Consider the following 10,876-nt stretch of genomic DNA (forward strand, 5'->3'; position numbering starts at 1 on the left):
ACCAGATTCTCTTCACTACATCCGTCTATGACTCACTCTTGATGCGTGTCAGAACGCTTATCTAGGTCATGTGATCCGTTACCACTAAAAACAAACCCACAAGCAGCAAAACGAGTCTCTGGAAGCCCTAGATGGGACCGTCTTGTTATGGAGAAACAGGCACAGATCTCCCTCTGATTCAGCATTATGGTGAGTTGAATTCTTTGTACACTTTATATTTGTGGTGTATGTTATTTTAAAGTTTAAACATCGCCATATTGACCAGAAAACATCAGGGGGAGGAGAGGATGTTATTCATGTTGATAACACAATACCAGGACATAACTAACAAAGCTGCGAGGACACGTTGGATTTATGTTTTATATGTTTTAAAAAAATACCTCCGTTTTCATGCCGGTCGTATAATTTTACTTTGTTGTATTTATCCGCCACACCTTTAAAGGCCGGTCTGTGAAAATACTGTCTGATAATGAACCGGTCCGTGGAGCTGAAAAGGCTGGGGGCCGCTGATCTAAATAATTCCGTTGAATAAAATATAAATAAATAAAATGCAACGACTGAGTCTCATTAGTTGAAAGGACGGTCTACTATTAACAAACATTAGCAAAATAAGCTCACAGTAGAAGCAGAGGTGCTCGGGTCAGAACAGGGTTGGCGTGCAGGCAGCTCCAGCGACCTCTGCAACGTGAACGCTAAAAACCTGTGAGACTACGTCGAGTTCATGCGAGATGACGTTAACCAATACAGATTGAAATAAAATGCAACTTAAATACATTTTAGCTCTATATTTACAGAAATCTGGAAAACAGTTGATGACACAGACTTCAGGTGAACTATTAATTTCAATGTAACTGAAAAGCTGATCACACAATAAAAAGTAGAAACATTTGCGCATATATTACTGTAAGTAAAACCTGTTGCTGTTGTTGACAATGAACGTCCACATTACACATACAGAACTCTGGAACCGTGCAGCGTCAAACCTGTGGGAACTCTTATTCTTTCCCCACCTGTGTGTGTTTTACGAGTCATCGCAAGCGGCTGCTTTGTCTCCCGTGTGGAGTCTCATGTGTCTGTTTAAATTTGTCTTTTGGCTGAACATTTGCCCGCAAAAATCGCAAGGAAATGGTTTCTGTCCCGTGTGGATAGTCGCGTGTCTGTTCAAATTAGTCTTTCTGCTGAACATCTGTCCGCACACGTCGCAGGCAAACATCTTTTTTCTTGTGTGGATTTTCATGTGCGAGTTCAGGTGCGTCTTTTGGCTAAACCTTTGCCTGCACAGGTCACAAGGAAAGCGTTTCTGTCCCGTGTGGATTTTTGTGTGCGTGTTTAAATCTCCTTTCCGGATGAATCTGTGTCCACAAACGTCACAAGGGAACGGCTTCTCCCCTACGTGGATTCTCATGTGTGCATTCAAATTCGTCTTCAGGCTAAACTTTTGTCCGCAGACGTCGCAGGGAAACGGTTTCTCTCCTGTGTGGATTCTCAGGTGTCTTTTTAAATTTGCCTTGTCGCTAAACCCCTGACTACAAACGTCACAAGAAAACGGCTTCTCCCCGGTGTGGATTCTCATGTGTCTGTTTAAAATCGTCTTTTGGTTAAACCTTTGTCCACAAACGTCACAAGAAAACTGTTTCTGTCCGGTGTGGATTCTTGTGTGTCTGTGTAGATCTCCTTTTCTGGTAAACCTCTGTTCACAAACATTACAGGGGTAAGGTTTCTCTCCCGTGTGGATTCTCATGTGTGTGTTTAGAATTGTTTTTTGGTTGAACATTTGTCCGCAAACATCACAAGAAAAAGGTTTCTCTCCTGTGTGGATCTTCATGTGTCTGTTCAGATTTGCTTTACTAGTAAATCTTTTGCCACAATCATCACAAATAAAGGAATTCTGTCTTGTCGGGGCTTTCCTGTCTACGTCACTGTCTTTAGTATTTGGCCCAGAGTGTGAAAAGTATTCCAGCTGAGAGTCAGCATTGTCCTCCTCGTCATCCTCACTGACTTCAGTCTCTGAAGAGCTGGAATCGTCTTCCTGAGTATTCAGATCTGGGTTCCTGCTGGTTTCTGCTCCACAGTCCTCTCCATCAGCTGCTGCTGTCATCTGGTCAGCTGAGCTGCTTGGAAGATCTCCGTCTTCCACTTGATGAAGCTGTAAGAATGGAGGTTTCTCTTCATCATCCTCACTCTTCAAGAGAACTGCAGTGAATGAAAAGCTGGTGGCGTCAGCCTCCTCCTTCACACTGAGCTGCTCGTCCTCCGGACTGCTCCACAGTTCCTCCTCTTCCTCCTTTATGTTGAGGGCTTCTGGCTCCTGCTGGTCCACAGCAGGCCTCCATTCTTCAGGAGCTTCTTCTTTAATCAGCACCATCTGCTCAACATCTGCGGCGAACACTGAAACACATGAAGTTAATATGTTAACTTAGGTTTGGGAGCAGGGCCCCGCCTCAAACACACCTACAACCATCTAACAAGCCCTCTTATAGTTGTCTCATCCTTTCAGCACAGTAAAATGTAAATAAAACAGAATTCAATCACTTGCATATCTCATAAATCCATATTTTATACACAATGGAACACAGTAAACGTGTCAAATGTTGAAACTAAGACATTGTATCATTTAAAACAACAAGAAAAAAAAGGTGGTTGCTTTTTGAATTTTAAAGCAACAACACCTCAACAGAGACCAAACAGGAACAAATGGCTGTAAAAAAAGTGGTACAAATAAGAAACAGCAGGAGGAGCATTTTATAAGGAATTAAGTTAATTGACAACAGGAAATCATTGTCTGTAAACACAGTTCGCCGTGCTGCAGCTTACACATCTGGGAAGACACCACTAATGAAAAAAAGTAAGTACAGGTTTTAGAACATCATATGCTCCCATTCAGGTGTCTTTTTCAGGTAAACCCTGCAAATTTCAGCAGGACAATAAGAAACCTCACACTGCATCCATCACAACAGGATGACTTTGTAGTAGAAAAGTCCAGGTGCTGAAGGTTTCTCTGCTTCTGCTGCTCTTCAAGTTCTGCAGAAGCCTGTTAATCACTCAGGTGTGTCAAAGCAGGGAGACAACTAAAACACGCAGGATAATGTTCCTCCAGGGCCAGGGTTGGGAATCACCCTTCTACACCCTCCTGTTGTCTCAGGTCAGCAGACCAGCTGCTCCTGTCTGAACCTGAAACTAAAGGTAAACTTAGAGGGGAACGTGATTTTGCCTTTGTAAAATGGCTATAATTCAGTCAATTCCACACGTATTGAGCTAAAATTTGATGTGGTAGTAGCTGAGAGTGAGTCCAAACACATAATGTGAGAACTACATAATGCACAGTATAACACTGTAACATCATTTACAAAGTATGACCAAAGTAACTGTTTCCCCTTTCACCATGAGATGATTTCCATTTAAATATAAAGTCGTCAGGTCTTTAATTGTGACTTATTTTTAAAGAACTTTGTTGCTGCCTGTTTCTGCTGAGCAGACAACAACGGGCACTCATTAACACAGACATGTTTTCATAAAACTTTCCGATACTTTTGTACGATCAGATCATGACGCTAAATACAAAGGGGTTGCTGAGCTGTTAAGTATAGCATGAAGGCAAACAGAGTTAGCATTTAGCTATGAAAAAACAAAGATAATTCAAAATGAAACAAGTACCTCGTTGGCTGCTTGTCATGAAGAGATGCTCTTTAGTCCACAGAAGTCATTTCAACACCATTCTTCGAATGTAAACATCAATAAACTTAGCTTTCATAGCATGAGCTGCGCCTCTTCCTGCACACTGCAGTCGTTTCTGCACCAGAGATGCTAAGTCTCGCGAGATTTCGTCACTTTTACATAACCTTCGTGAATAGATCTCATTCACTGTACACTGAAATGACATCAAACGACTTTTAACAAATTTCATGAAATATGAAATATATTTTTAAACGAAATGAAATTATTTATACAATATAAACTTTAAACAACACCAACAGTGTATGTTGTAACAATAAAAACTCATGTTGGTTTGTTGATTTTGAACACATACAGACTTTGTTAATCTTGCTTTAGCTCTCTAAGCATTACAAAAGCTAAATTAAGTGGAATTTGAGACTAGTTTGACAGAAAATTTGAGTTGGGATTATTTTTAAGCAAGTCCAAAATTCAAGCATGAAAGTGAGGTCTAACAACTTGCGCAAGGAAAATGAGAGCCCCTGCAAACCTTTCAAGACATTTTGGAAACTCTTTTACAAATCCATCCATTTTCTTTTCCTGCTTTGCCTCTACGTGTAGTGGTGGAGCTGGTGCCTGTCTCCAGCAGTCACTGTGTAAGAGGTGGAGTACACCCTGGTCCATCACAGGGCCACAAAAAGACAAACATCCATTCACACCTGGGGACAATTTAAAGCTACCATTTAATCTAACATGCATGTTTCTGGTCTGGAGAAGAAACCAGAGTAAACCCATGCGTGCACAGGGAGAACATGCAAACTCCACACAGAAAGACCCCCAGACCAGGAGGAGATCCTGTGACCCTCACACTGGGAGCCAACAGCTCTAACTACAGCACCACCCCACCACCCTCCCTCGCAAATCCTTTTCGCAATTTGTCGCCAATAGCCGCAGCTCAGTGAGATGCTAACTTTAGCAGAGTACCTTGTGAATAACTGAACAGATTTGAATGAAATGGGTGTAACTCTACAGCTGATTAACTTTTGAGTCAACACTAGAAAAGTGCTATATGATTAAACTCCATTTACCATATCTTTAAAATAAAAGGTTCACATGTTGTAACAAGGTCTGAAACTTGGCCGGGGTCTCTCTGTGCAGAGTCTTCATGTTCACTCTGTCCATGCATGGGTTTCCCCCCACTGTTCAAAAACATAAAAATTAGATTAATTAGGGATTGGTGATTTGGTGGCAAACAGTTGGCATTTAGCTGTGACAGATAATTTAAAATAAAAGAAGTACCTCGTTGGCAACTTGTCATGAAAAAAGAGCTTTTCAGTTCACAGAAGTCACTTCAAAACCATTCTTCAACTTTGCACATCAATAAACTGAATTTTCACGATGCAAGCTTCTTTCTGCACACACCAGTTTGTGCCATAGACATCATACAGTTTGTGAATGCTAAATATCACAAACCTAATTTACTTTCAGTTCTGTTAAAACTTCCTCAAACCTTTAATGTAATGATCTGAAGTGTAGCATGCAGCACTTTTGTAATTTGTGCCAACCTTCTTTTGATTTCCAAGCCTGCTGATGTTTTACTTACACATATAAATATGATTCTAAATATTGCAAATTATATTTTAACAGGAAGGAGTATGTCCTGTCATGGCTGGCAGATTAGGTTGGTGACATCTTGTCTTACGTGTCGTGAATGACTCTCCTGGAACGTGGACTGAAGCTGTGGAGAGGCTAAGGTTTACACTGGTGCTGTGCAGATTTATTTTTGATGACTAGTTCATTACATTTAATACCCAGCAAGTTTTACAGTAATTTGTACCTTCATGCGTGTGACCAAATCATATTTCATGTGGACAAAGCCAACAAAGACCCTCAGGAAGGAAGGGATGGGACAGTGATTTGGATGTTCAGTCGACATAAACAGATCAACAGATCTCACAGCTGTTTAAAAGCTTGGAAATCCAGTTTTCATTTTGAATTGAAAAAGCTCTTCAGATGAGAAGTGAAATGTCTTCAGTTAACAAGAAAAGAAGTCAAAAACTCTCAGGATTCACATCTATCCAGCCTATCCCTCTGACTCATGGTGTTTTGCGTGAATAATGTCTTCTTCTTCTAGTCAGTGCATTTTTCTCTCGTAGCAGACATCCCTCTCGCTGGGACTGCAGCGTGAACTCACAACATAACAAATTTAAGATACATCAAATTTATGTCACATTTTATTTGACATTTACTTCAGATTCAGTCAAAAGTACATTGAGAGATTCAGTTTGACAAGAACTACAGAAGCACGCATGAAACACCTCTAGAGATTTTATTTTTCACAAATGATCCTGACATCGTTAACCCCTACATCACTAGAGGCCCCTGTACCAGGGGCAACAGCACTTCTGCCAAAAATATTCAATAATAGGCCTAGGGACTAAGGTGTTAAAATAATAATAAATTAGTTTAAAACGTTCATGGAAAACCCTACAACTGTCTTCTCATTTTCACAGGAAACAAACTCACCTCTTGGATTATAGCAACAAAAAACACAAGTTTTTTAAAACCCCTTTTTTAAAAAAAAAAAAAAAAAAGGGCGCAGCCAAGAATGATGACATGCAAATAGACATTGTTCCAGTTTTATGTGGTTTATAAGTAGGCTAATGTTAATTTTTCTGGCTGCACCATTGGCTGCTGTGGAGCAGTTGTGCAATGTGAGAAAATGACCGCTAGATGGGAGAGTCGACCCGTCATAAACGAAACTATAAACATAGTAAGAAAACAACAAAGTAAGAACAACGAAGAAGAAGAAAGAGCAAACTGCAGAAGGCTGTTGAGCATTACTGATGGCCAGATGAAGCCTTCCAGACAATTATGATTAAAAATGGTTCATTTCTGGAGGCATCAAATGCTCAGTAATTGATGAAAAATATGAATTTATAGTCATAATTTTCAAAATTATACAATGTTTAAATTGTTTTAAATTGGTTTCTAGGGTATTTGAACAACACAACTATAGTTTTTAATCTTCTATTAAATTTTTAATTGGGAATGTAGATGTGCAACTGTAAGAATAAACACACACACACACACACACATATATAGTGTTTATGTATAATTGTCGAACCTGAACTAGTTTGACTCATTTGTTGTGTTGATCAGCTATTTGTTTTGTGTTGCTCTGGTTTGTTTAATTTATTTAATTATTCATTTAATTTTCCTTTTTTTTTTAGGTTTTCATAAGAAAACTTTACCAAAGTGTGAAAAAAAGTCAGAAGTTAGGAGATTTCCCTCAGCTTCTTGAACGTTTCTTTCTTTCCGTTTGTTTCTGATGAACTCCTGCCTGTCTGGGATTAAACTCAGAGAGGTGTATCTCCAGGTGAACCGGAGTCAGACTCAGTGAGGTGTATCTCCAGGTGAACCAGAGTCAGACTCAGTGAGGTGTATCTCCAGGTGAACCAGAGTCAGACTCAGTGAGGTGTATCTCCAGGTGAACCAGAGTCAGACTCAGTGAGGTGGATCTCCAGGTGAACCGGAGGCGGGTCTGCAGCGGGAGCGAGGCTTCCTTCGTCATCGGTCACGTGACTTCAGGGAGGCTGAAGCAAACCTCGAAGCGGGGCTTCATTTAAACTCGGCCTTCCTGCTTGGAGCTTCGCACCAATTGGCCTGTCGCTTCTTCGTACAACCTGCAACTTTTACTGCGGGTTAAAAAAGAAACAAAGAGACAGAAAGAAAACACGGACCGAGGCAGCCGCTTCCCTCCACCACACTTCAGCAGAAACAAGGAAGTGAGGCGCAGACGGACGGCCACTTCTGTCCCACAGTAAGTCTCGCTCACATTTAAAGCCTTTGTTTTTCCTCCTTATGGTTGTAATAATGTTTGGGCTCCCGGGTAGGAGAGCGGGTTTATCTCGTGTGTAGGAAACACGAAATGAGCCCAGCAGCGTTTTGAACCTCTTTTAAAGCCTGACTCAACCGTCAGGGTTGAAGGAAAGTGAGCAGGCCGACGTGTCGACTTGTGAAGTGAGTTTCTGACTTTATTCTTTGTTTCTGAAGCGGTCTGAGGCGCAGGTTGTGGTTTTAAACGAGTTGCTGAACACGTGAAGGGTTTTACTCCTGGTGGACTAATCAGTAAGACAGATACGCTGACTAGGTTACTTCCTAAATGACTTGATGCGAGTTCTTAGTTATTTATTATGATCTGTCTGATAAGCAGAAACACAGAGTGATTCAACTGCAAGGATGTGTGGAAGTTACTTGTTGCAGGGGAAGAGTTTAGATCATTAAAATTCTAAACTAAATCTTGATTAAAACATTGAGAAGGAAAAATTGATGAGAAAATAACAATAATTGGGAAAAGTCCAAAAAGAAAAAAAGGGGGGGGGGGGTAAAGTGAACAAGGGGGGAAGTGCCCCCTTGTTCACTTTACATATCAAGACATCTTGAAAATGATAACAATATTCGACTCTACAATAATGTACAACAATAACGCAACCATGTGGTTATTTAGTAAACAAAAAAAGGAAGCCAAAATGTGCTAAACTCCAAGCCTAACTTGCTGCTTTCACAGGATTTAAGAGGTTCAACAGCAGCCAGGTGATGCTGACCAGTTTGTTTGATTAATGATGGTAATCAGCCTGAAGCAGGACAGTGTGAGGCTCAGGGGCAAACTGATGTGTGTTAACACAACGTCAAGGCGGAAAGACATCAGCAGTGGTCTCAAAGACATTGCTGTTGCTGCCTGTCAGTCTGGAAAGGGTTAAAGGTCGTTTCCAATCTGTTCGGAGTTCGTCTTTCCACCCTAGGTGAGATGATTCACAAGGGGGGGAAACATCCAGGACAGGTCCCAAGCTTTCCAAGAGGGGACTTGCCTTCCCCGCATATTCACCCACAAGGTCAGACTGTGCAACGCTCAGGGAAATTGTAAAGCTCTGTAGTTCGAGCAATTAATTCCAACGAGCTGAACTATATTGTTATATTATATTGTTATAATTATTTTATTCATCCACTCACTGATGAATGGCTGAATGCTGTGAACCTCAGCGGCTCTGTGGACGTCACACATCAGGGGGGGTCACGGAAGAAGCCAAAACCACCCGAATACCTTCTTCAATCTTCAGAATTGCCAAAAAAATGGTCTTTTTATTTTTAATTTAAAATTTCTACCAAAAACATGTTTTATGGCTATATTTTCACTGATGTTGGTTTCAAAACATCTTTCAGTTCAGCTTTAGGTTGTATAATTTTAGAACCTGGTATCGTTTTATTACGTCCTCATTTAACCATAGAATTCAAAGAGGGTGAATTTTCTTTTTCCTATGATCATAACTATAATAATAATAATAATAATAATAAAGCATGATAATGTGGAGGAAAATTTCCACTGGTCTGTTTTTCTGATCATTTTGTTTAAAGCTTTTCTTAAAGTAAAAAAAAAAAAATGAAACCATAAACCTCCTACTTCTGTATTTGTTGTCATTTATGAACTGGATCTCAGTTTGTCCTGAATATTCTTTATTGTGGTGTCTTCGTAACATTTGCTGAAGCTCAGATTTTCTGGTCGACCCTTGTAACCCTGAAATCTCTGCTGACTATTTTAAAAAAAGGAGCTATTCTTAGAAGCAAAAATGAATCATGTCTCTTTCCACGTCTTGTAAATCAGTTTATAAACAGTCCAGGAGTTTTATCTCATGTAGTGAGAAATTAAAGGTCTTTTTGCAGGTTCTGTTTGTCACCAGAAAGTAGCAGCTTGTATTTGTCTTTTTTTTTTTATTTATCTACTTTTCAAATTTTGAAGCTAATGTAGGAAATTGGCTGCTGCTCTGCTGATAGCTGTGTCCTGATAATCCTGATAATCTTTTTTGCAGTAATACTCTGAGGAATTCTGGTCCCCTCCTACTTTACTGCAAAAGATTAACAGCTCTTCTAATATTTTACTTGTTTACTATCTTTAGATAACACAAAGATTTAAAAAAAAAAAAGTGACACTGAGCTTTAACATTAATTCAAACTTGCCTTTTTTATGGTAAAAGTCAAATACATGTTTCCTCACTTAGAAGTGTTATTTCCACCGATCCACTAAAAGCAATGTCTCCCAATGACAGGAGTAAAAGCTAATGACCGTCTCCTCCCTGTGATAACCATGCAGCTGGTGACCCGCAGCAGACAGAATCAAAGGTTAAAAGCCTTTTACTGGAGTCGTGTTGGGATGTGGCCGTTGTTCGTTATGGCCCCCCTGATTTATTCATGAGTGATAGAGGGTTTAATTTTTTTCTAGGGTAATTTTCTCCCTGGCAGACGAGAACCAGGACGAAATGTAATGTCTGTCTCTTTGTTGTTGTCGTCCCTTAAAAATCCGTTGCGTAGTTTAGGACTCTGGTTGAGCTCACTGATGTCCAAACGTTACTGAGTCGCCATTAAGCTCTGAGCACGGCTTCTGTTGGTCTGTTAGACACAAAATAACTCATCATTTAGGGATTTATTTTGTTGCAAGGCAACAAAGTGGTGCTTTTCTTATTGGATGAAGGATGTGAAATATGGATGCTTTCTTTTTACAAGCATAGGCCTAACTTTAAACCTGTTAGTATACACAAAATACCAATTAGTCTGCGGTAGAAATAACTTCGTTCTTATCACATGGAGACTCAAATTGTTGTACTGGTGCCATTAGGGCCCAGCGTGGGCTTATAAACGGTTCAGGACAAATGTGTGAAACGAACATCTCTGGAGCAGGTTACGAAAAGAAAATGTATTAATGCAAAATAATACACATCTTTATAGCAATATCCATTCACCCGTTGTCTGTCACACCTGTTTATGGACCGTAAATTAGTCAATTTTACAAATGCTGAGCTAAAATTTGATGTGGTAGCAGCTAACTACCAATGTCATAATCATTCCTCAACTTAAGATGATATTGGTTTAGGCTGTAGGTGTTTATACTTGACACTTACGTCGGTGCAGTATTCCTCCGTGAGTTTTGAACCGTTTGATTGTCTTTGTGATCTCTCATTGAGGGATCATATACAGGTGCTGGTCATAAAATTAGAATATCATGAAAAAGTAGATTGATTTCAGTAATTCCATTTAAAAAGTGAAACTTGTACATTATATTTATACATTACATACAAACTCATATATTTCAAATGTTTATTTCGTTTAATTTTGATGATTACAAATGACAACAAATGAAAATCTCAAATTCATCATATCAGAAAATTAGAAT

The 10,876-nt window shown here is 39.7% G+C and overlaps 2 protein-coding genes across 6 annotated transcripts in view; one reads left to right on the forward strand and one right to left on the reverse strand.

Annotated features, from left to right (window-relative positions):
• Positions 1-365: 365 nt before the first annotated feature.
• LOC108245726 (zinc finger protein OZF-like) lies at positions 366-3,800 on the reverse strand. The gene is made up of 2 exons (XM_017432857.3): positions 3,655-3,800; positions 366-2,388 (listed from the first exon to the last, which is right to left on the reverse strand). The coding sequence occupies exons 1-2, from the start codon at positions 3,671-3,673 to the stop codon at positions 1,022-1,024; spliced, it is 1,386 nt and encodes a 461-aa protein (XP_017288346.1). The 5' UTR covers positions 3,674-3,800; the 3' UTR covers positions 366-1,021.
• Positions 3,801-7,224: 3,424 nt separating this feature from the next.
• The window catches only part of ppip5k1b (diphosphoinositol pentakisphosphate kinase 1b), a 55,215-nt gene continuing 51,563 nt past the window's right edge, over positions 7,225-10,876 (forward strand). For 2 of the 5 annotated variants that reach the window (XM_025009739.2, XM_025009740.2), the window contains exon 1: positions 7,227-7,474. The gene's annotated coding sequence lies outside the window, so the exon portion shown is untranslated. Of the gene's footprint in view, positions 7,475-10,876 lie in introns of all 5 variants that reach the window. The other 3 variants (XM_025009734.2, XM_025009738.2, XM_017432885.3) reach the window with 3 other exon arrangements.

This window comes from Kryptolebias marmoratus, linkage group LG11 (assembly GCF_001649575.2).
Source record: "Kryptolebias marmoratus isolate JLee-2015 linkage group LG11, ASM164957v2, whole genome shotgun sequence".
NCBI classification, from domain to species: Eukaryota; Metazoa; Chordata; class Actinopteri; order Cyprinodontiformes; family Rivulidae; genus Kryptolebias; species Kryptolebias marmoratus.